Consider the following 25,266-nt stretch of genomic DNA (forward strand, 5'->3'; position numbering starts at 1 on the left):
AGGGAAATGGGTCGAGAATAAGCGCATAAAAGCGCGTTTTACGTGTTTTATTATGAAATACATTTGCGCCGCTAAACCGAATAAACAGAACGCGAGCGCATTTAGCAAGATGGAAGCAAGCATTCTGCGAGGAGGATGAGATGAAGGAGGCAAGGCGCATGGCGTTTAAATTCCTCCAATCGCATCGAGTCGCGCAGTGCGATGGGACGCAACCATTCTATTGATATAAACAATTAGCAACGTAGGCAGATTTGCAATAACAATGTTTCAATGTATTTCACTCAATATAACATATATTCTGCATAACAAAAGTTGTCCTAAATATTATTGATTTTGGTTATGAATTTAATGATTAAGTGATTGTATAAAGTAGTTCCTAGCTGGTAATCTGTAATCTTTTACCAATGCGCCCGGTAATGTGTGTAATGTGAAACTAAAACGTCCGAAACATCTGTTTAAAGCTCTTTGCGCGGTGAGCGCGTGCTGGCGGTCCTTACCGTCGTCGCCTCCAAACAATCAACCACCGCACACATCTCGCGCGCCACCAGCGTCGCCCACAAAGCGCGCCCCGGTGGTGCGTTTATCCATAAACAGATAAATCACGCTTAAAAGCCTTTCAGATGCCATTTGCGGCGAGCTGAGCTTTTCTCATTCTCCGAACGCTTACACTGCGCACACAAACCAATACCTTCTTCAAACATTACAAAAATATTCATGATATTATTGAAAATTTTGAAACAATAATGCTTTTTTGCAGAAGATTAGAACGATAAATATTAAGCAAAGATTAATATAAAAGAGTTTTGCTAATGCGAGTGAAAACAATGTGCTTTTCATTCATCACGTTTTAAGTGGCAATATGAAGCTCACACCCCATTGTTGGGAATGAAGAAAAAGGTTTGAATAGTGTGGGAAAATTATAATAGGTACGGATTGCACTGGACAGTGAATCTCAAACTGTTTTGTTTCTTTTAGGAGTAAAATGATACCTTAAAATAAAATATTGAATTCAATTTAATTACTTTTATATCAACAAATTAAACAATTTGTTTTTGTAATGATTTATTTATTAAAATTGTGTGTGTTTATAAATGTACATGTTGATATTTCCTGTTTCCTAATTGTTTTCACTAGAAAGTTGTACGAGGTGTAAAAATGGATTAGAGTCCGTATCATCGGCGCGGCCAAAACACGCGAAACACCAATCTGCGGCGGCGGCGGCAAGGATGAGCACGTGGGGCTCCCGTTGAGGGCGTGCGGCTTCCTTCATTTCTCTCCATTAGATCCATCCGCTCATCCTCCGCCTCGTTTGCGAACGCAAGCGAGATAGAAAACACGCCGGCCGCAGGAGGTGTGAAAGGATCTTTCACGTGTCTCGCAAGGCGGGCGGGGAAACCGAGATACGCCGCCGGCGTGCGCTACCTGTCCGAGCGTGTGATGTTTAGTTGTTCGAAAAAGGGCGCACTAAATGGACCAAACACCTAACACTCCAAAACCGTCGATAACACTCAATAAACAGTTTTTGTGAACGCGATTTTTGTTAAATCATTTAATTTTAACACGGGCATTAAAGTCTCCAAGTTACAAGTAGTACCCAGTTAATATAATGAATTATATACCAAATCAGGTTTTACCGTCGGATGACGATGATGACCCAGCTGCAAATCATCACGAAGAACACGACACTGACGAATATTGCAGTGACGAAGATGATCCCGATTGCGTCGATGTTATTAGCGAGTCTGATCCTACTGAATCAGCAAGACATCACAACACATCATCAACAGAAGCACAAAGTCATAAGGATAACAATAAACAAAGTGGAAATAATAAATTTTCAATTGATCGAATATTGGGCATCGACGAGGATAAATATGGGAACTCTAGCAGCAAAAAAGAAATTAAAAAACCTACGCCAATTCAAGCTAGTCGAAGTGGTAAGTAATTTTATAACAATAACAATAATAATATGAAATTTAAATAATTAATTGAATTAATTGATTAAATATTGATTTTTAGCATTGTATCACTCCTTAATTGAACTTCCACAATATAGTCGCAATCAAGTCGCAGCAGATCAAGGATTATTAGAATTGATAAGCGGCAAATTCTCACCTACTCCACCGAGATCTTCAAGTGAAGCCAGTTTTCTGCCATATTTACATCCGGGAACTTCATCATCATCAACAGCGTTGTATTCGAATTGGTTAAATCAAGAACAAAAAAGATCTAGTCAACTATTTCAATTACAAGGTAATTAATTCATATTTAAACAAATTCACAATTTTCATAAATACTAAACCCACATTTTACTTTGTTTTCTTTTCATTGTGTTTCGATGATGTAATAAACCATTAACGAGAATGAAAATCTTGGAAGCAAAACTGAACAGCAGATTTTCATCTGTTTTCTTTTTTTGCTTCCTTTCTTCAGGGTTCCGTGAAGCGTGTGAAGGTGATAAATGAAATAATATTTTCATAAATCGCTTTTAACACCTATTCGATTAATCACATAATAGAAGTAAATTGCCATCCATTATCGCACAATAGCGGGCCGGCGCGGATGAACAATAATACCAGTGGGGGCGATGAAGGGCCGTCTAAATGGCGAGATCGCGTGCGCTTAAACATCCCCTCCTGGACACCACAACCATCTCAACATTTTCAACTGTTTGATCTCAAACTTAATTTATGAAACACTACCCTCTCGAAAATCATGCATATTATCGACAAAAGGTGTAGAATATGTAGATGCTAAGTATGGAAGTTTTTGTTTTTTGCACGACGTGATTACGATGCGAATACTAATCAGTTCGCAAATAACACTTGACACATTAATTAGGCAACAATTGTTATTGAAACTATCAGCTCGTTTATCGCCCGTTTAATGAGATGTCCAAATGAAAATGAGAATGTTTTCGGTGCATCTCTGTTTGTACATGCAGTGATCGTTTTACGAGCGTTTCTTCACGTCGCGAGAAGTTAGCGTTGATAATGTTTACCGACACGTTGTAAATCGTTTTAAAACTTGACAAAATGACGCCGTGTTGATTTTTACAATTAGCGACGTCATAGTTGAAGGCAAATTCTTCAAATTCCTCTTTTACTAAGTGAAAACTTAACATTTAACTGTTTAAACCATGAGGTATTATTCACTACTGCGGAAAATGTATATTTTTAAGCATGATTTGATATATTCAGATGGAAAATAACTTTGATTAGAAGTGAATAATATCATCCCGCTGATGTGGAAGTTTAAAAAAACAATATTGGCGCAACAATTAGCGCCGCCTCGTTACTTGCTCACAATGAGCCGACTTTAAACGACATTATCGCCTCCGCTAACGATGATTGACACGCATCAAGCGGTCGCGTTGCGCTTTTTACGATCGGCAAACATCGCGAGTGGGCGACAATTAAATTACCGCCTCATCAGCACGGATTCGTCGCGCCCCGCTCTCGTTACGTGATTTGTCACCTTTGCGCGTAATAAAAATGGTTTAACTAGTCAAACACTTCCTAACATCTAACCACAAGTCTAAAATGTGATAAACTTTAACTATTATTATATTAAATACTTTTGCAGCTCCGAAACCGTCTAGTCGTCGATCGAGGAAGCCCGGACTCGACCGTAAACCGCGTCAAGCCTATTCAGCAAAGCAACTTGAGAAACTCGAAACGGAATTTAAGATTGATAAATATTTGAGCGTCAGTAAACGCATGGAGTTGTCAAAAGCACTTAATTTGACTGAGGTGCAGATTAAAACCTGGTTCCAGAATAGGCGCACAAAGTGGAAGAAGCAGTTGACCACACGGTTGAAGATGGCACAACGGCAGGGGTTGTTCGCGTCGCATTATTTCGCGCCGCCGACGCCCGCTCAGCCGCATCACTATTCGTCGCTCTTTGCGCCGTACTACAATCCGCTGGGGTGCGTTTTCAATGTGCCACCCGGATTGGACGAGCAATTTCAGCATCATCCGCATCCACCACAGGACCAACTCGGGGTAAATCTGCATTTACAATCTACGCACACTGAAAAGCATGCAAAATCTCATCAACGGAAAAGCGATGATGAGGGAGATACAAAAATGATGGACGAATGCGCTCGAGAGAGGAGAACGTAACAATTTTAATCCTTTCACTACTTAGTTTAAATCAGCAAATTAAAAGTAACTTGTAAAAATATTTAAACTATAATTTAACATTGTGCAATCAGTAATTTGTGAAATAATTAATATCTATTTATAACGGCTAATAATTTATGATTCAATATACTATTAGACTATATTCGTAATTCAATTTAATTTTATGTTACTCTTACGGGTAAAGCTACGAAGCATCGCACAAAGAGGAGACGGGGATAATAGAAAACTTTGTAAAATAATAACAGACAAATAATTAGCAATAAATTAAAATTGCGACTATAATTTGAGATTTAAACTATCCTATCTCTCAAGTTGGATCGACCTGCACATGGTGTGCGAATTTTATTATAATCGGTTAAGTGGTTTAGGAGTCCATTGAGAACAAACATTGTGACACGAGATTTATATATATTAAGAAGATATATAGAAAAAATGTACAAAATGGCAAAACTGGCATGTAAAAATTAAATTCTTAAAGTTGTCAACACGACGAAAGCCATAATAATGTCAAAATAAATTCGACCCTGTCTTTTCGACCAATATAGAATACTAGCTTTATCCCGCGGCTTCGCTCGCGTTGAATCCATCAAATAAATATTAGAAATCAATGAAGTTGCTTCCGTACGCGTCTGTAGTCACAGAAGAAGTAACAATGAAGTAGAATGGCGGGAAGTTTAAAATGGCTGAAAGTATAGTCTATGGCAAGGCTGGCCAATGGATTTTCCTGGAGGGCAAAATCTTTTAGATTGCGGCGGCACCGGGCCACAGACTATGGCCATTCATACATAAAATATTATACACATACAAAAGTTCCAACTTTGGGTTTTGCGGCGGGCAAATTCAAATGTCCTGGCGGGCCACTTTGTGGCCCGCGGGCCTGGGATTGGCCAGCCATGGTCTATGGAAGTATAGTGTACAGTCTCCATAGTGTAGTCAATTGGATTTGATGTTGACGTAGCTGTCGGTAATACAGTGATAATACAGTGTGATGGTACTATAGTACTTAGGTTTGAGCTTCATTGCTGGAATGCTAGATGGCGTTAAAGTATTCGCCAGATGCCGAGGTATTATTGACTAAACAATTTCTTTATTTTATTTAAAAAATAATATTTTTTATTAAATAAAAAGTAGCCTATAACCTTTCGGGGACCACTAAGAATATGTGTACAAATTTTCATGATGATCTGTTAAGTAGTTTTTGCGTGAAAGCACGATAAACTTCAGGACATTCGCATTTATAATATTAGTAAGGATTAAGTATCAAGTGGCTAAACGGGAGTTTTATTAACAACGTTTAGCCACGTGATGCTTACGCTATTTTTTCTACTTTCACTCTATTTTCATGTTGAGGTTATTGCATTGCAAATCTCTGAAATTCGCTTGTACACTACTGGGAAATATCACGAGCAGAAGCAGCACTTGCTTGTGTGGCACTGTGGGAAAAAGCGCAAGCGCCCCGTGAATAAAGCCCGCTAGTAAAGTAGGTACTTTACTCGCGGCCTTAGCCGTACGTGTTTAAAGTACCACTTTTTGTGCCTAAAACCCGTGAAAAAACTTTAAAGGTAGAAGTAGAAAAAAAAATGAAGACAAAAATGCGGCCCAGTCTTTGGGAAAAAATTAATTTTAAATAATCGTTAGACCCTGTTTTTTGACAGAAATTTTAACTCATTGAACATAATGAGAATTTTTGATGAGCATTTTCCGGCACTATAAAATGATATATATCATGTAACAGTATCTTGAACTATAATACGATGGTAAAAAAACTAAAAACAAAGGTAAATACAAAATGCTTTCCACTTAGGTTTTCAAATTGTTAGAAAACTTCTAATTTTCAATGAACATTTTAAGGCACTTTCTGTGGGTATTGGGTATTGAAAAGGCATGAGTAGGATCTTTGGCATTGCAAACTTAATCGCGAGAAACTCGAAATAAGTGAAATAGCTCCAAAGATACCTATAGAGCGTTTCTCATTTTAAGCTAGCATCTTATGGAACATTCTCGCATTTACATGATAATAGGGAACTTTAAATTGTAATATTGAGAAATATGCAAAACAATTCAGAAATGGAAAGAAATAAAGTTAATATTGAATGGCTATTTTTAATTAAAGGTAAACATATTTAATACATATTTTAGGTTGCAAACGTTGTCAATAATTGATTTCAAAAAGCAAACAATTACTTACGTAATTACAGAATTGTATTGTTTTCATAAACAATAAGAATTTTCCGCGTTGCAATGTCTTCAAAAGAAAACAAAGCCAATTGTAAAATATTAGTAAAATTAAGAAAAATATTTGCGCAAACATACACGCCCACATGTCTGATAAACAATGCGTTTGTGGTGCTGTAAAGTAGACCGTATGCACGAGAAACTGGCAAGATATATTTTCCGTATGATATTCGCACGCCATGCGCTTTTATCACATTGTTTTATGGTATTCTTTACTCAATTTTGTGACCAGTATCGAGTATTGTCCTAGTGGCACACTTGTTATAGGTAAACAAGAAGCAACACAATCGGAACATGTGACTTTCTTCAATCTGTAATTATTTCAGTAAAGGGATTAAAACAAACAGATGAGGACGCTGCAACCTGTGCACATAATCGTGTTAGACAATCGCTCGCCGATGGAAGAGTTGCAGGACAGCCACGGGCCAAGTTCATGAAAACAATGGTTAGTAGTAGACAGTACTTACTAACTTATTTTTAAATAACTTACTAACTTTTCAGGTTTACGACCAGTTGCTGGCACATAAAGCAACACCGGTTTCAAAACAATGTACAAACAACCCAATTGATGTAAAAGACAGTAAGTACTTATAAAATTAAGAGTAGGCTCGTATTATACAACAAGGGTATAATGATGTTAAAGCGTCACCAAAGTAGGCATAATAAAGAAATTATTTCACCTGTGTTGCATAATATATACTACTTTATAAATAAAATTAGTGACAATACAAGAGTCAATTTAATATTTTAGGAAGATGGCCATGCGTTGGCCAAAACATATACTACACTTGCAGTGATCGTTTTGACCCAAATCAATACTGGGATGAAGCAGTAGATTTTTGGTGGTCCGAAAAACAGTATTTCGCTTATCCAAATGTAAGAGTGAGAAACTTGGATGTTAGTCATTATAGACAGGTATAAATGAACTGGATTAATTAATTTGAATTATGACAATGAATATTTTAGTTGGCATGGGCAAATACGGATACATTTGGATGTGATTTCTATTTGTTTATTAATTCAGATGATCCAGAGCATCCCTTTTGTAAGTTGTATACTTGCAATTATGGTCAATGGTGAGTTTAAATCACATATTAGAATATTTGTTCTAAATATGTATTTTTTTCAATTAGTGCCAATAATCCAGGATTTTCTGATTTGGCACCATACGAAATTGCATGATTTATCAAAATAATTGTCAATACTCGTTATAATAAACCTGGATAGTTTCCGATGTTGAAATCATAATGTGAACATAGTAAAGTTGTAAACATTTATTTAATCAATCCTTTTCTCGTTTCCATTCCTTATTTGTTATTTGAGCAATTTTCCAGATACAATAGATTATTGAAGACGCATGCATTTTTCTTATGTATTGACTTAATATAATAACAATATTGTTATATGCTCAAGCGATCAAGATAAAAACGAATATATCAAATAAAGTACTCCAGTCGAATTCCAAACATCACATGACCACATACAACTTTAATAATGCATTCATAAAAATCTTGTATAAATGCAAACTTGAACCCGCCAACGCTAAAGCATGAAAGTTCGTTATCCAGTATTATATCAAATGATAATAATCGTGTCCGCGTACGCAATAGATACGTGTCCAGACGGCTCTTACGTATTGTGTAAGTAAAAACAAACATATATTAACATAGCAGAGCAATATAAAACCAGATTCATATTTCCGTCTGCCACAATTAGTAAGAGGATTATCAAGTGACGATAAACGTGCTGCCACCGATGAACACAATCGTTTTCGGCAAATGTTAGTCGACGGCGTGGTGCCCGGACAACCGCGAGCCAAATATATGAAAACAATGGTGTGCAATTGTTCAAATCTCAATTGTGACTGGTATAAATTTCAAAAATGTGATTTTTAGATTTATGATGAGATCCTCGCAGAGAAGTGTGTGCCTATATCGAATCAGTGCTGGATGAATCATCTAAATGTCTCAGACGGTAATAAGTCTAGTATTAAAATTAGATCGCAACGTATATAATGTATTCTTCAGAACGATGGCATTGTGTGGGCCAGAATATTTACATTGCATGGCATTCACAATTCATCGCAGAACAAAATTGGACAGCAGCTTTGGCTTCATGGTTTTATGAATGTAATGATTTTCAATATCCGAATACTGACTTGACGGGTCGTGAAGTTGGACATTACACACAAGTAAATCCTACAATTGTATAAGTGATGTTATAAATACCTGATTATATTTGTAGGTGGCCTGGGCAGATTCTGACACGTTAGGATGTGACTATATTTTGTACATTGATCCGAAGAAACCATGGACACCATTTTGTTCATTGTACACGTGCAATTATGGCCCATGGTACTTCAGAACATAATATATTTTAAACTCCAGTAATTACGTATTTAATGGTTTCAGTGGTAACTACAATGACATGCCTCCATATCTCCTAGCAGATGAGAACCAGCCATCATGTACATCTGATGAAGATAATCAATCATCAAATGTTGAGGAGCATACTTCAAATGTTCAGGACCACACATCAACAAGTGAAAACGACTGGTATTCTTGTAGTGACCATCACTCATCGCATCATACGCATACGCATACCTCCAGCCATACACACACAAGTACCCATACAACAACTAATAGTAATTTAGGTGTTGGTTCATTTCTTCAAAATTTTATTCATACTATTTTGGGTTAAGACGACGTATATATTGAAACAATAATCAATTGGACACAGCATACAATATACGGCCCCAGCATTCAATACTTAAATACGTTAAATACAGTACCATAACTAATTTTCATCATCACTTATAATTACTCGAGATCTTTTCGGCTTGGGCTTTTCACTTTCTGAGTCTGATGTGGATCGAAGCCGTTTCGACTCATCCACATTATTTTCCTCTGAATTTTCTTTATCTGAATTAGCCACGCCATCTTCATCGCTTTCTAGAATGTTTGTTTTAGCTTTTGATTTTTTAAGAGGAATACTTGGTTCCTCCTCTGAATCATCGCTTTCTACGATAATCCTAGCTGACTTAAACATTTCTTCAGTGTTCTCTTGTAAAATCGAACGCTGCGTACTACTAGGTTCATCTTCGTCACTAAAATCGTGAATTATTGCTGGTCTAAATGACAATTTATCAGACTCGTCCTCTCCTAGGAATCTGTTATCAATTGGTTCTTCATCGTCATCACTCGAATCCACAATACGAATGCGTTTGTTTTTCTTGGTAGGAGACGTTTCTTCATCAATATCAGAATTGGATTTATTATTTTCATTGTTAAGAGGTTGATCAGTACCTTCTATTCTCAATTCTAAATTATTTTCAGATTCTTCTCTACTAGAAACCATCTTCTTAATCATAGCGCGCAGTTTTTCATTCTTTGCTCTTTTAATAGCATTTATTAATTTATTTTCTGGGGTAGCTACGAAATGTTCGGTATTTTCAACATTTTCAATTTCTATTGGATTCCCATCGGTATCAGGAAGTTGAGTTATGTCAGTACCTCCCTCTGTTGGATTTTCCTCCAATGTTAAACTACCATCCAGTGCTTTTGTGAGCAGCTTTCCGTATTCCTGCAGTTCCGACAAGGACAAAGAGGTGGGGATGCGCCAGTATGCTTCCTTTAAATCAATAATGTCAAGTTATCTACTCAAAAATTAGAGCTATTTAAGTATTTACAAAAGCAGGATAAGAGAGGTCGTTAAGGATTCAAAAACTTACTTGTCCATCAGCAGAAGGCTCTTGAATGTTCAATGCCCTCAGGAGGCCTAAAAATGCAGGATTATCCATAGCCGCAATGGAATACTCAAGAATTGGAACTAGAGGTACTCCCTCGTCATCTTCAGAAATATCATTCCAGTCTTCAGCTGCATCTTCGATACTGTCTTTGAGCCAGTCAATTCCTTGTTTTAGATCTGATTACATAATAAATTAATAAACAATATTTATTTTACATCATGTTTAGTCAAAAGTACCAACCTCCTGAGGCTAAATCAATAAGAATTCTGGTGATTTCAGCAATAGATGTATTCAGTCTAGCTTTACTCTTTTTCTTATTCTCAGTTTGAGTTTTTCTAGCAGTTTTAATCTTGGCTTGAGAGGAGTTTGTTATTGAACTCTTACTAGTAAAACTTTCATTCTCCGATTCATCATTGTCCGACTGGGCCGAATCAGAATTCGAATCATCTTCACTGTTTATATCATCCCCAGCTGAAACACAATAGTTTTTGTTTTGTTTTTAATTTAACCTTGCTATTTGCTATTCTATTCTATTCGTAATTGCTTGTTTTGTAATTCCGCAACATAGCAAAACTCTAATTCCGTCCGTGCTATGTTTTTGCGCGGAAGATTGAAAGTCCTGAGCAGCAAACGCGCACGGAATAAACGAGAACAAATGGCAGCAAGCGAAAGGGTTCGACTTCAATTAGATTCAATAATTTAAAGGCACGTCCGACAAAACACACAGCAACAATGCGAACAGCGCAACGTAATCTCGCAGGCGGTTCGCTTTTTAAATAGGTGAACGTAACGTTCGACTCGTCCTGCGTGCCGCCTCGTGATTGTATAATGGAATGTCAACAAAATGTGAAATAACAAACACGCATTCAAAAGATCCGTTACAACGCCCGCAAGCTGTTTTCGAATCATTTCAGATTACTCCATGCTAAGCAAAAATCAATGTCAAAATATACATCGCGCAAATTAATTAGCATGCTACCTTCGCACATATATATTTCTATTTAACATTTTAGGTGTCAGAATACCGGAACAGGCAACCCTTTTTCGTTTTAATGAAATTACGCGAACGGGGCAAACAATCGGCGGAAAGAACGTGCGCCATCGGACACCCATGTGAATGCTTCCGCTGACCATCATACAAATTGCCTCTGATTTAATATATAAATTTGGGCTATAATTGTTGCCGCGCGTAATGGCACGTAATGAATGTTACGTGCTGCCGTTCCATTACACTCAAACCAGCGCTCAATTTTATAACAAAGCGTTGTCGACCACGCGTCAGCCATCCAGCGAGGTGTTATCGATATTGTCGATTCATTAAACGACCAAACATGTCCGAGCAACGGCGATGGGCGAGTTGGCGCGGCGTGTACATCAAAGTGCAAAAGTCCGAGAGCGTTTTGTGCGGGTGGGTATTGTTGCCGTTATCGACGACCGGCACGACTAAAATGACAGAGTCGTCGGACACATCCCGGTACTATTTGCGCTCCATTTTCATTGTTTGTTCATTTGTGCATCGTGAATTCGTAGGTGTGATTACATCAGCGACAAACGCACGATAAACAATGAAAACGTCGAAGCTATGTGCACAATTGCGGTTTTGCATTGTCCCATCAAAAATGTTTTCAATTCGAAAACGTCAAAAACGCATCAAATTGTATTTTTTAAGTAATATTTTCACGTTTTAATACGTCTGTATATTTTACAAAAACAGCAAGCATAACCGACGTGACAATTTTACTTTATTTTTTGTGCACCAAAGCGCGTGTCTGTAATGAATAGCGTGATGAGTTTTTGCGCATGTAAGGATAGCTTATTTGCTTATTTACTACCGGCGCGCCCATTTTCTATTAACTAGCCCAACTAGCGCGACATCCCGGAATAAGTTGTGTCCTAACGTAGACGCTCCTTGTTGTTTCAATTTAGCCCTAATAACTCGACCCCGCGTCCGACCCTACGAAACCCAGAGCATCATCAACTTGTTTTAATGCCAAAACTATAGGACATGAGGGTCCACATACTATGACAAACTATAACTCAATAAATTCAACACTACAAAACTAAACAAATTTAAATCTCGCATAAAAATATTTCGCAAAAACTGTTCCGGGCATTTATGATGTTGGGAAAATTTGCGCAAATGTTTTTCCGGTCGTGTTGGCATCGGTTACATAATCCGATATATCCGACGCGTTCATTAGAGTCGTCCTGATTACAACAAACAAAACGCGCCACGTACAAAAAAATCTAAAAAAAAAAACGTGGAAAACAGAAAACCACAATTTTCCTACCGTATTGGAAGGGGTTGCCAGATTTGTTCTGGCTCTTTCCCTTTGCGATGCGCTTCTTTCGGAGCTCTTTTTTGTCCGTCACCAATCCCAACTCCAGACACTTTTCCACGATGCGGTTTTTCGTCCGACGTACATTCAGGCGTTCCATTATGCACGTTAATGGATCTGCAACAAGAGACCAAAACACTCGTTATTGCGAAAAGAAAACTTTGCGCGCAATTAGACACGCTTGGACAAACCGCTCGAAATCGTCACCCTGACGCAAAAAACCGGTACGTACCCATTGCTTCAGCAAATTGCGCAAACAATTCACGTAATTGCTCCTCCTCCTCCTCGCTCCACTGCTTCATCGGTACTTTACCCACCGACTTTTTCCCGGCCTTATAGTCCACTAGGAGATACATCGCCTTGAGTTTCTTGAGAACAGCACGACGCGTCTTCGAGTTGTCCACCAGGTTATCGACGATCCAATCAACTACGTCTGCAAAATAACGCACATCGGTGAGCGCATAACGAAAGGCGTCGGATTCCTAGTTTTTAATGAAAATTTTTATGGTAAATACCTCGCTCGATGGCATTCTGCTGATGTTCCACGAACAGGCGTCGCAATTCGTCTTCCTCGTGCTCGCTCCATGCCTGTGCCAAAGCTTTCGATCTGTTGGCGAAGTGGAAAAACGTTTAAAATTGCACGGAAAATGCGAAGAATGTAGAAAAATGACTTTGTGAGGTGCGAATATACTACTGGTACAACTCGACAATCAAAATTTCAGTTAATATTTGCAAAATTTAGAAAAAGTGTTCTTCAGACTACAAAAAAGTAAAAATAATTACTTGTCATTATAACTGCTGTAACCATCCTCTATATCAATAGCCTCTCGAGCACTCTTCCAAAACAGCGCCTCCATGTAAACATTGGCATTCGTCTGAGCCACATGGAAAAACTGTCTGATTACGTACGTTGCAAATTTAACCAGTTCCTTAAGAAAAACACAGATTTGATTATATTATTTCTCTTTGTTATAAGTCATATTAGTACCTTATTCTGTGGGAGAGTTTTCGCCTCGTAAATGCGCTGAAAAACGCGAAAAATCGATACCTGAAAGAGCATCGTCGGCATTTTCGAGTCGAACGCGATGCGATGCAGCAATTTCACGATGCAGTGGTTCGTCAACAGCGAGTTGGCCTCGAAGCGCCGTAGCGCTAGCGCGCACGCACGCACGATCTTCGGATGCGCCAGCCGCTTGCCGAAATCCTCAAACTTCAGATCGCTCTCTTGCATCTCGTAGCCGTGCTCCAACTCGTCCTCCTCATCTAAATGTAAACCGACGGTGGCAATAAATCACCGCTGCAAATTACCCAAGAAAAAGAAACGAGTGCAAAAACTTACCTTCGAAATTATTTTCTTCTTCTGGTTCTGGCCCGTCATCTTCCATAATTTTTAATCCACCTTCAACTGCAAACGCCAAAATTTAATTACATATGGTGATCAATATTTGCCGTAATGTAGGATTGTAATTGATTAGTGAATATTTGCTGTTAGTAAATTTGATCCGCTTTCCAATTTCGTACTATCGTGAATTACTCAAGCGTCAAATGAATTGCCAATGTTCGAACAATAGTTAACAATTTCCTTCTTTTCGACGAATATCAACCGATTGTCTGATGACTGTTGTAGGCTCTTTCCTCCGCGCTTATCTAATTCTTTTTGTGCTCCCCCGCCGTCGTTTCCGCCTTTCAAATCAGCTGCAATCGAATCCACTGTATTGAGAGTCCTCCGGCATTATACGCTAGTTCTTTCTCGGCGCCCATTTAGTGTTCTTACGTTCTTAGGCGGATAAGAAGGCACTGCTTGAATGTTATAGACTCGGATGAATGCCGGCGAATTGTATCGAAGATCGAACAGTAGCAAAAAAAGCCATTTATTGCATGAGCAGGCTCATCGTAACTCTCGCATCCTGCTTTCCAACAAACTACCACCCGACGAGTGTAATTCCGTTCTTATAGTGATTTTATTCAGCTTTTCAAATTAGTCATTCGTCTTGGCGCAATCAAAAGAATAAAATGTTAATTTCCAATGCAAATTTTGCGCGTATCTAAGAATAAGAAATAAAGCGGTAAATTCAAGAGCAAGATTAGAAACGACTTAGGAAATTACCCACCAAAAGCAAGAGGGTAGTGCATTCCTGCGTTTGCGCTTGAGCTGCCGCCAGATAAATTAAGAAACAATTGGAAACGTTGACGGGACATTATTCAACTAAATGCCCACGATGAAGTCCCCTTCAAGTACCACCCTAGGCAGAAAAAAGCAAAGAATTCACGCGAATGAAAAACGCATTTTCCGTTGTTTTCCTTGTTCAGCCACGGCAACGTCAAGGGAGAACCTTAAGGGCTACGAGGGTGATTGCGTGCAACGAGCGATAAAATGTTGCGAATGAACAATCGTCGGGCACACATTTTCGACAAGAAAAACCTTCCGAGCAAATGGTGAAAAGTGAAACTTCAGAATTAAAATATACATTGTATTCAGAATTTCATCCAAATATTAACTTAGGTAATAGTTGTCAATTCACGCTGACAATATGGCTTATCACGATTTAATTACGCCACCCCCGCGATAAACTTTGTTCGAGAGTAGTTCGGAAGTGTCGAAATTTATTAAATGCTCCGCATTATTTGGCATCCCTTCGGCCTGACACTCTCGACACATGCATGTCATTCTCGTCGAGCTTGTACATTGCGTTTCGTCTTTATTACGAACTGCCACCGGATCCCCGCGAAACTCTATCATACAGAATACCAGAAATATTACCCTCATCAAATGCGAAACAATTTAAGCAAATATTGTCACAAATAATTTCCACATTAACCCGTCATAATAGTTGATCACAACGGCTATTAATCCGTACAATTTCGATTTAGTTTTGGCAACGATAATTTTCGTTAAACACCTTGCGAATTACGAATTCGAAACTCTCAGGCCGAGAGGACGAAAACTTTGATCATTAATTAATTAATTACGCAGCGATCGTAATTTATAAAGTGTCGGAGGGTAACTAACAACCCTTTCTTCGACGGGCGACGTATGGAGGTTGAATAATAGTGAAGTGAATCATGACCGACCGACTGAATGTACGAACAAGTGAGTTGTAGTAAAACCTGATGGCAAAAAGTGTTTTTTCCAAACACATAATGGCATTCGGTGAGTAGAGTTAATGTGTGAAATGCATTTTTTTGTTTTGCGCAGCGCCTTCACACCTTTAAATTCATTAATGTTGGAGAAAAGCTGGTTTTGTGGCGTTTCGTAGCGCTTGCGGTGGAAATAAAACACTGTACGCAGAAACCGAAAACCGGAATGGTGGAAAGCATACCAAAAGTCGGAAAATGAGAGAAACCGCATGACGGTTGGTTAGCGTCCCGTCACCGTGTGCTTTTACGGTGTATTCGGCGGTCAAGTGCATTGCGAATTGAATTAAAAATTTAAATTTCATTGTTTCACACCCTGAATATTCCTTTTACAATATTGAATTTCCCTCCTGGAAGCAGGAAATTATTTATCCAGTATATAAATTGAAAGAAAATATGAGTACATGTGGTAATTTTCCCTACAATTTCGCTTCGGAAAGCGTTTATTTTTTCATATTTCAGGTTTGCCGCTCCGGGCTTGGCATTCCAACTTCCGCTTCCTGCGTTTTTCCATCAACCTCTGTTTCATCTGTTTTTAATAGTCGTTTTGTTATCTCGGCAATTACCCCCGCACGTCGAGCAGCACATAACTTGTTTCAAGCGCGTAAAAATTCGCAAGAATTTCATACAACAAACGCTCCACCAGGAAATACGCGGGCAAATTAGCGCACACAGGGTGCAAACGCTTGCAGAGTGATGTATGCCACCAATTATGTGGGTGGCAATTTTCAAAATTAAAACGACCGCTTAATCACGCACAGAATTGAACTGGAAAGAAAGAAACAAAATATGAACCACAAAAAAAGCAAAAAGGGGGCTCTTTGCAGACACGCACAAAAAACACAAAGTAAACGAAGCGCAGTAAACAAAAGGGGTTGAATTACGCTCGCAAATTAATAAAATTAATCAAAAATGTGCGAGTGACGTGAAAGAAATCGCGGCGGCACCATGGCATCGATCGATAAGCAGCGAAAAATTTAAATGCACTCCACCCTTAAAAATTTCAATCTTAAAACACTTGCTTCCCCGCAAATGAATTATGAAAGCGATAACGCGATAAAGCATTAATTAATATTACTCGAGAGCATTTTCGGTTCGCATCCCCAGATTTATTAAGCTAATAAAATGGCGGCCTACCCAGGACGAGCGCGATTCGCATGTCGATGGGGTTGAATAGAAGAATGGACTTGAAATTTCCGAGCCTTTTTGAAATATGGAAATATCGGCGTACATGATTGAATCTCGTGTGATTTACTTGCGACGCGAGCGTTTTAAAGCTTTTTCGCGTATTGTGCGTCGGCGTGCCATTCCAATTCAGATGCAATTTATGGCGCTTTGTGAGCCACCCCAAGTCTGCGATAAATGCATTCGTACGCACAACAAAGGAGCCCGTCGCCCATCGACATATCGAGCTCGTGCGTGATGCGATTATTATAGGTGTTCATGTTCGTAACGTATCTCACAAGCATGGGGAGAATCATTCATCCCCTAATTGAACCGCTAGCGCACTAGTGCACATAAAGCGTAGAAAATTTAATTTTCATAAAAATTCTTGTCGATAAAAATGTTGATAACAATTAATGAAATTAAATTTCCTCACGCAATATCAAGGGGTGACTTTTACCCTGGAGGGCGGTTTTTGTGCGGTTTTCGGTAACACCTGGTGAGTAAAATTAATACCGCGTACGTGCATGAATTATGGGCACGTATTGTCCCGTCGCGCCAGGAAACGCACCGACGCACCCTTTTACAACGTGCGCGCGTCGACAATGAGGGTAATTATTCGGTCTAATTGTCTCGCTCGGCGCGCCGCAGTCTGGCGTCGCCGTCATGCATGTAATTGAACTAATATGCGTCGCGACGCGCCGCAACACGTATTATGATGGACACCGCATGCGTGTCCATCACACGCCGCCATCATGCAATTTTCCTCGATTTTTATTTCCATCCCCTAGCAACCGTCATATCATCAAATGATCATAATCCGCGACTTACTTAAATGTCATGAGTGCAAATTCCATGGTGATATTCTTAAGGGTGAAAACACTCTAAATAACGCTCTTTCGTGTCATTTATTGCCTTAATAATGCATATAAACATGCTACTACCCTCCTATTAGGACCGACATGGTAGTAAAACATCACTTTCGCGTTTCTTTGTTTGAGATTGCATTTCAAAGCCGCAGTCACTCGCCGCCTCAAGACGTCTTTGTTTGCCAACCCCTCGTTTCTATACCAACACCCCCACCAAACAATATTTACATCATACATTCATGTTCTCATGTCCGACGCTTAGTTTTTTTTTTAACTCTGTAAAAATATCGTTTACAAGTCGCATATAATAGAATTCTTTATGCACCCTTTGCAACTCGAGCTGAGGGTGCGTCCAAAGCATATTTTCAGTCCTGATCCGTTCTTCGTTTGTCTTGTGTGCAATGTCATTGGATAATTGGAGTTTGCGCAATTTTCGCGTTGATGTGTCCTGCTGGGGGTGCGTTTTCCCCGCGCGACTAGAATGAGAAGCACACGGGTAACGACCGGCTATAAAAGCGCTTTTTATGAGCTTCTATTATGCCGCGCGGCGCAGAGTCGCCTTTATGGGTTATTTACGTTGTATTCGTTCGGTGTACGAATAGGTGGTATACATCTTTGATAGGGCATACAACACGTCATAAAGATTTTCCCGCGTCCTACGTACCGCCGTTACATTTTTCCGGCGAGCGCCAACGGGCTTTGCATTTACTGCATGCGTTCATTGCGTCCGAATGGCCCAAAAAGGTGAAAAACATTAAATATTCAGTGCAGGGTAGCAAAAGCGTTAAAAAATATCGTTACAGACAAAAAAAAACTAATTACAAAAAAATATTATAGGTACCTATCTAAATAAGCATTAAATTTTACAAAAATATTATAAATAGTTTCCCATGTTATTAAGCTAAACGCTTCAGTGAATCAAACATGAAAATATACGACGCTGTAAAAAGTAGTTATTCATTGCATTTTGAAACATGAATATAGGTACACAGACAGAATAAAAAAATAGAACTAAAAGCGATCCTTACAAGCAGTATTATACTTCTTTCATCACTAGACATCAAAACATTTTATAAACATTCCACCGACTAAAGAAAGTATGTGATTTCACTTTTAATGCGTCCGAATCCATCAGATACCAGTAAATTCCTTCTACTTTTCTACCAATTTTAAGCAACTATGTTTTTTATAGTAAAACTTCTTTATTTAAACTTCTAGTACCCACTTCAATTTAATCATGTTGTAAAATGAACTTTTTCCTGAATTTTTGCTTCTTCGTATTGTGTTTGAAATAAAAATAAAAAAACGGTTGAAGTGTTCGGCTTCCCCTTCGGTAAGCTCTGTGCTGTTTAAATTTCGTTATTTCGTTATCAAAAACAGTTATGAAATAATAACACTAAAATATACGCACCCTCTCCCTCATCCGTAAAAGAATGCAGTAGTCGTGCGTTACAACCCCGAAAGAAAAACGTTTGATTTACGCCTCAGATAGGTGATACGGCCATAACTTGTAAGCGGTTTTAAAATACCTTCATGCCAGAGCCAAAGTTGCGTTTATGCCGGGCGTTTAGAATATCAGAGCTATTTTGCGCACAAGAAAGACGACGTAAAATATAACGCGCACCTGCCCTCACCATCCATGCAGCTTAGAAAAAAATAAAATAGAGACCTAGCAAAGTAACAACGTAAAAAAAGAAAAGGAAGAGAGAATTTTTGATGAAGCTAAATGTAAGAACTCGCAGGCGCAAAAAAATGTTTTATTTTCGCTTGCAGGAGTCGTAGTGCGTATAAAAAAACCGATGGATTTTCTTGCGGTGGCGAAAACCGGCGCAGGAAGGAAAGGACGCGCGACGTGTGCGTGCGTTGGTCATTTTTGGTTATAAAGTAGGGTAATTGCAGGAAGTCATCGTGTCGGTCATAAACTATAGCCGAAAGTGTCGACCGAACGGCGAACACAAGAACACGCTTTGACCACACGCGAACGGATGATAAAACATCGGGATAAAACAATGGGAAGAAAGGAGAGAATTAAAGGATGATAAATGATGAGGTAGAATAGAACCCCTCACACACACCCCAGAAAACTTCATAGTTCCAAAATCATCCACAGTTAAATTAAAAGTGAGAAAAAAAATCACTAATAAATTGATGCTGACTTTAAACGAACTGTATATGATCCTTTTTCTTGATTTATATTTTCGGACAGTGTCCAGCGTCATAATAAACGATGTGGTGTGGAAGATTTGCTCACGCTGGCGAGCGTAAAGGATTAACGAATGATAAGGACAAACGAGTGGTCGATTTGGTTTTTTCCGATCTTTTTTCTGGTCGCCATTAAGGGACGTGTCGGGGTGCACCTGGCCAAGGTGTAATCCAGACTGACCCTACGGCTGCTGCAAAAGCCGGCCACTCCAAGTCGTCCCCAGAAGAAAAAAAACGGCGAAGACGTTGGCAGTGAGATAAAAATAGATGACACAGATAAGTGTGCGCGCAAAAAAAACCGGAAGAAAATTTAGAGCTATTGAAAGATAAAATACGAAAAAAATCTTTCTTCTAACGCAGTAAATGTGATTTTACCGAAGACTAAACTTAAGACAGTAAATATCATTTAACATGCTCTTGGATGAAAAACAATATTTGTAGTGTAAGTGCATTCAATATTGTAAACATGTAAAATAACACCATTATCGGGTAATAACCATAATAATTTTATTGCCCTACGCGCGCCGACTCCATCGCATTGGATTACCAAGTATGGTTGGAGCAGTACATCGCGTGTGAAAATTACACAAGAGCTTTAAGCGCAAAGCTTTAATATCTTTATTATTAAGCGCGGTGAACATGTGTGAAACACGCAATAAAATAGTGTTGTAATATTAGTTAATGTGCAATAATCGATTCTTGTACCCTTTCAGCTAAATCCTAAAAGGTTTGATTCATCCCCTATTTCAAGGGATGAACGCAACAATACAAATTTGTTGTTTATTATTCCGGCGATGTTGGCGCGCACCGGAAGTAATTCGGCGGCGTGCGCGCCTCCTGCAAGTGATAAGCAGGAAAAGCAATTAAATGTCGATCATTCAGCGCGACGCGACGGCGCAACGAGACAATGGAACGCAAAGGGCAGATAAACAAGCGCAACCAGCACTAAACCAGTCAGCACAGTTGGCGCGAAAGTAGACAACAACAGATAACGGCCCAAACAGACAGCAAGAATTGGGGGATGTGCGCCGGCAATACAGGGTGCATCACCCAGAGTGCATCAGGGCGTGCAACCCTCTCGTTTCCCAACAAACTGATAAATAAATACTTGGGACATTCGTGGAATCACAAAGTAAGCAAAAAGAGGTAAATAGCAAGTTTAAATGTAGCGTAAGTTTTATGCAAACGAAAAATTACGGTCATTAAGGTGCGAGCAACTAATTAAACGGTCATCAACTGCACCTGATGGCAGGAAAACACCGCCAACGTGTTATCATACTAATCACCGCTTGAAACCATCATGATTTAATAACAAGTTAATCATCTGTGTTAAACGAGCAGATTATCAAAGATACAAGACCAAAAAGTCAAAAATATTATCTCCAGACATTTAAGTGTTAGAAGATAAAAAAGGATAACAAGAACAAAAGCAAAAAATTACTTCTAACGGCAAAGGAAACCAAAGAGTAGGAAGAGAGTTTGTCCGAAGAGGACTTTGTGTTTGTAGGAAATGTGTTTATGTCCCTTGCGTCCATCCCCGAGCTGCAAATCTCCAAAGGAAAGTTTTGTTTTCGTCCCTACAAGTCCTTCAAAAGTAGTTGGAACATACAGCCAAACACCAAAGCAAACGTTAGTTACATAAATCGAATCAGTGCATAAATTTGCACATCAAACGTCACTTCTAAACAGTTAATTACAGTGCAATCATTTGAATTATTAATTGACAAGTTAAGTAATTTATGCAAACAGTCAGTATGTATCAATGAAGTAAGTGGATCCAGATTGTTTAAAGACAAAATTGGTTAAAGGCAAGATGCACGATCTCGTCCTCGCTGTCCCCGAATGTCCTTGGGCGGCGATTCCCGATCGCGCACAACCGGGACAAGTTGGCCAATCCTTGCCATCTCAATAAACAGAAAGAAAAAACTCGAACATGGCAACGCTCAAGTGGAGCCTAGCTGCGAGTGAACGATAAACGAAAACCAGGCGATAAGAAACTATAAACAAGTAGCAAATCGAACTGGCCGAATGGCGCCGTACTGATAACGCGCCACCAAAAGACCAGACAACAAAAGTTCTAATCGCAGCATCTAAAATCGAAAGTTTAACTAAAATAAAACACTCGATAATAGCTTTCAAAACTAAGTGGAAACTTGTACGAAATAAAGAAAATCATTTACCAGCAAAAACAGAACCTCTGCATTATATTTAATGAATGTAAAAGTTAATTAAAGTACGTTAGTGCGTAGAGTCGAGGCGTTAGCAATGAATTAACTTTAATTATACACAAATACAAACAATTAACAATTAACGAAACTTAGGTGGAAACACCAACGACTCCGACGACGCTAGCGCACGGGTAATTGAAGTTTAATACAAATTAAATAATAAACAATATAGCTCGGGGTTTTACTCTTGTGCAGGCGTCCTTGTCCGCCTCGCTAAGATGATAATTAATGAATGAGCGCGCGAGCGAGGCAGAGCAAGTGAAACAGGAGCGGCGAGACAATTAGGTAGCTCAAAGAGTGTAGACATTGCTTAATATGGCGATAAATTAGTCAAGGAAGTTTTAGAGGGGGGTTCAGCCTGAAACTTGCTCTTTCATATTACACAAGACGTTGCCGCCCACGGATTATGCGCGACGAGGATGGACGAGGAAGCGGGCTCATTTCGCCAAACTCGGCATTATTATTCAATCTGTGAATAATTCGCGTTGTTTCCTGGCTTTCTCTATGTAGATAACATTTTTGGAACAAACCTAGAGTAAGAATAACTTAAACACATCTAACCAAGGGGAAATTTAGATTTAATATAAAATAATAATTTATAATATTCATTTATTTACATTTTTATATATTGTGTTGTGTTAAGAAAGTTACACAATACTGTAATATCAGTGTTATCTCAATAAAAAGACAGGATAAGTCTTTGAATTTCGTTAAATATTTCACTAGTAATTAAATCCAAAATGAAATATAATGATTAAAAAAAATAAAGTTTATCTTCTTAGATTCTGATTAACCTCGGCCCCGATTACAAGAATTACTAATTACAATATTGGAAATCGTGAAGAAAAGAAAACACCACGGATAAATCAGGAAATGGTGAATTTTCATAACGGCATTTACTGAAGAGGTAATACAAAGTTTGTCTGAGAATCTAGTGCTTTATATTGCCCTAGGAAATATAATATTTAAGATAAAACGTTTACAATCTGAGAATTTTATCAAGTCTAGAATATTTATTTCAGCGAAAAATAAAATAAGCAATTCCAGTGTATAAAGTCACAGATGGTTCAGCATCCGTGCCGGATATCAATGCAATGAAAAAATATGTCAGCGAATGCACGTTGCAACGCAACACATCCTGCCAACTTATTTTATTCACTTCGATATCCAAGTTACCCAGGAAGAGCGCTTCCTTGGATGCCTTAGATGCTTCGACTCTTCGACGTCTGATGTTTTCAATTTAGCGTTACACTCCTCCTACAACATCTCCGCCTCTTTACTTGTTTGCCTGCCGGAATGAAAACTTGTATCGTATTCGCGTTTCTTTATCCAAACTTATCTATTTGCATATGTACACATGCTCAACATCCACATACATAGCTTTCTTCCGCACGGTTTAAATATTCCAATGCGAATTCCAATCGGGACGAGCACATAAACTGGGCTAATATACGAATGCGCGCAAGAAAAACAAATAAATAAAGCAGCGAGGCTGAAGCAAATAAAAGTGTAATGAACACACGACTCAAGCGCAACAAAATGAAGTCGAATTATCAAAGGATATAAAATAAAAATTTCATCATATGCATGAAAATTGTCGAAGAAAAAAAAACTCTGTGCAAATAAAAATATAAATTGGCAAAAATAGAGTCACAGGCAAAATAAAACCAAAAGTGGAAATTGAAAACGCTGAAATATCTTTCTTTTGAATCCATTTATAACTTTTTATAGTTTTCTATAACATTGCGAATTTTAAAGAAAATCTGGAGGTATCGTACAAAGAAAAATACAAGTTCAGATAACTGGGACGAAGTAAATTGAGCTAAAATTATGGAATATCCTGTAGAAAAGAAAGCTCTTTATTGTCCTGGTGTACGTGGAAAGTACTCGATTGAAATATATTTCACATTTTGAATCACCCATGTGGTGGCAATAAACTATAAACCATGCCGGGACGAGTGGGAGTATAATGTCGTGAACTACAAACGCATAAATTGCGCTCGTTGCTGCCGCCGCCGCCGCCAACAGCCAAAAACAAGAAAAATCGCCAACCATGCACAGCAGCGCACATAAAACCAGGAAAACGCAATGTGTAAGACATTTTGATAGAAATAGTTTTATTGATTTCACATTTAATTTCCGGCAGAAACTATTTACTAACAAGTTTTAAAAAGTTTCAATTTCCGGGCCAAGTAAGCGCATTTTATTCGAAAAGGTTAATCAAAAATTAAATGCTAAAATTCCTGATTTATTGCGCCAAATTGCATTTTGTTGTCCTTTGGAGTTGACCTTTGAAACCCTCTTAAAAAAAGGTGCAACTTTTACTTGCCATAAATTTCCATCCTTGCAATTTTTGTTGTTGTTGTCCCTTTCCGTCAAAGCAAAAAGTGCAATTTGTTATCGAGGAACGCGAAAACATTCCCTAGCTGAAAACTTTGAGGGTGAATGCAGCTGCAGCAGCACTCAGACCGCGTTGAAATCTGACACAATCCAAAAGAGAAAAAGAATAACTTACACTAGGTTACACCCTCTCTCGAGCTGTCGGAATTCAACACAATGCGATAGTATGGAAAGTCGGCGATTCATGGCAATGGTAACTTTCCCTCTTCGCAAGGGAAGTATCTGAGATATATTTTATATTTATTAGCGTCGGGAAGATGCGGCCGAAGCCGGATGCATCGCATCGGTGTAATAATCCGATGCACAACGACGTTCCACGCGGCCGAACAAAATAGAAATAAATAGTCACGGGACAGGAAGCACCCTCGTCAGCTTTGCCCTTTTTTCCGGCAAGATAAGAGTCGTGTAAGTAGCGCATTGAAAAGAAAGATAAGCTAAACCAAGAATTATGAGGTAAAATGAAAGGTTTAACAATAATAATCACTCGGATCCGAAATACATATTTACGACATCATTGATATTATGTCTAAGACACAATAGAATGGTGATTGCAATCCATCACACCATGTATATTAATGTATGATTCCGTTCCTCGCGCATGATTATCATCAATCTCTGAAATCTCTGATATCCCTGAAACGCGAGTGGTGCGTCGGTAAAGACGTTTGTCACTGTTTCCACATTGTCTAAGTCGGCACCATCCAGATTTACATGTCATCGTGAACAATAAACTAGTCTCAGTGTGCGGCTCATCGCCACGACTATTATTCATATTGTAGGCGCATGTACAATGCACGTTCA

General features: G+C 38.7%; 4 protein-coding genes across 5 annotated transcripts in view; 3 read left to right on the forward strand and 1 right to left on the reverse strand.

The window, feature by feature from the left end:
* The first annotated feature begins 1,353 nt into the window (after positions 1-1,353).
* Positions 1,354-4,427, forward strand: LOC135801018 (T-cell leukemia homeobox protein 2-like). The gene is made up of 3 exons (XM_065314384.1): positions 1,354-1,937; positions 2,020-2,253; positions 3,586-4,427. Exons 1-3 carry the CDS (start codon positions 1,607-1,609, stop codon positions 4,122-4,124), a joined length of 1,104 nt encoding a protein of 367 aa, XP_065170456.1. The 5' UTR covers positions 1,354-1,606; the 3' UTR covers positions 4,125-4,427.
* A 2,081-nt stretch (positions 4,428-6,508) lies between these two features.
* LOC135801021 (venom allergen 5-like) lies at positions 6,509-7,628 on the forward strand. Its single transcript, XM_065314388.1, has 6 exons — positions 6,509-6,647; positions 6,707-6,825; positions 6,882-6,960; positions 7,132-7,295; positions 7,347-7,456; positions 7,514-7,628. Exons 1-6 carry the CDS (start codon positions 6,560-6,562, stop codon positions 7,560-7,562), a joined length of 609 nt encoding a protein of 202 aa, XP_065170460.1. The 5' UTR covers positions 6,509-6,559; the 3' UTR covers positions 7,563-7,628.
* Positions 7,629-7,814: 186 nt separating this feature from the next.
* On the forward strand, positions 7,815-9,186 carry LOC135801019 (venom allergen 5-like). Its single transcript, XM_065314386.1, has 6 exons — positions 7,815-8,020; positions 8,097-8,215; positions 8,276-8,354; positions 8,408-8,571; positions 8,625-8,734; positions 8,792-9,186. Exons 1-6 carry the CDS (start codon positions 7,930-7,932, stop codon positions 9,078-9,080), a joined length of 852 nt encoding a protein of 283 aa, XP_065170458.1. The 5' UTR covers positions 7,815-7,929; the 3' UTR covers positions 9,081-9,186.
* The window catches only part of timeout (circadian regulator timeout), a 30,607-nt gene continuing 14,381 nt past the window's right edge, over positions 9,041-25,266 (reverse strand). The window contains exons 8-16 of one of the 2 annotated variants that reach the window (XM_065314373.1): positions 13,807-13,872; positions 13,456-13,730; positions 13,251-13,396; positions 12,983-13,074; positions 12,700-12,900; positions 12,420-12,584; positions 10,369-10,599; positions 10,111-10,304; positions 9,041-10,010 (exon numbers count right to left, since the gene is read on the reverse strand). In XM_065314373.1, coding sequence (XP_065170445.1) covers positions 9,177-10,010; positions 10,111-10,304; positions 10,369-10,599; positions 12,420-12,584; positions 12,700-12,900; positions 12,983-13,074; positions 13,251-13,396; positions 13,456-13,730; positions 13,807-13,872 — 2,204 coding nt within the window. In that variant the 3' untranslated portion in view covers positions 9,041-9,176. Of the gene's footprint in view, positions 10,036-10,110; positions 10,305-10,368; positions 10,600-12,419; positions 12,585-12,699; positions 12,901-12,982; positions 13,075-13,250; positions 13,397-13,455; positions 13,731-13,806; positions 13,873-25,266 lie in introns of both variants that reach the window. The other variant, XM_065314374.1, reaches the window with a different exon arrangement.

Source organism: Atheta coriaria, unplaced genomic scaffold (genome assembly GCF_025399875.1).
Source record: "Atheta coriaria isolate IRGN ID8LTWV9N9 unplaced genomic scaffold, Caltech_Dcor_3.1 hic_scaffold_10_pilon, whole genome shotgun sequence".
Classification (NCBI taxonomy): Eukaryota; Metazoa; Arthropoda; class Insecta; order Coleoptera; family Staphylinidae; genus Dalotia; species Dalotia coriaria.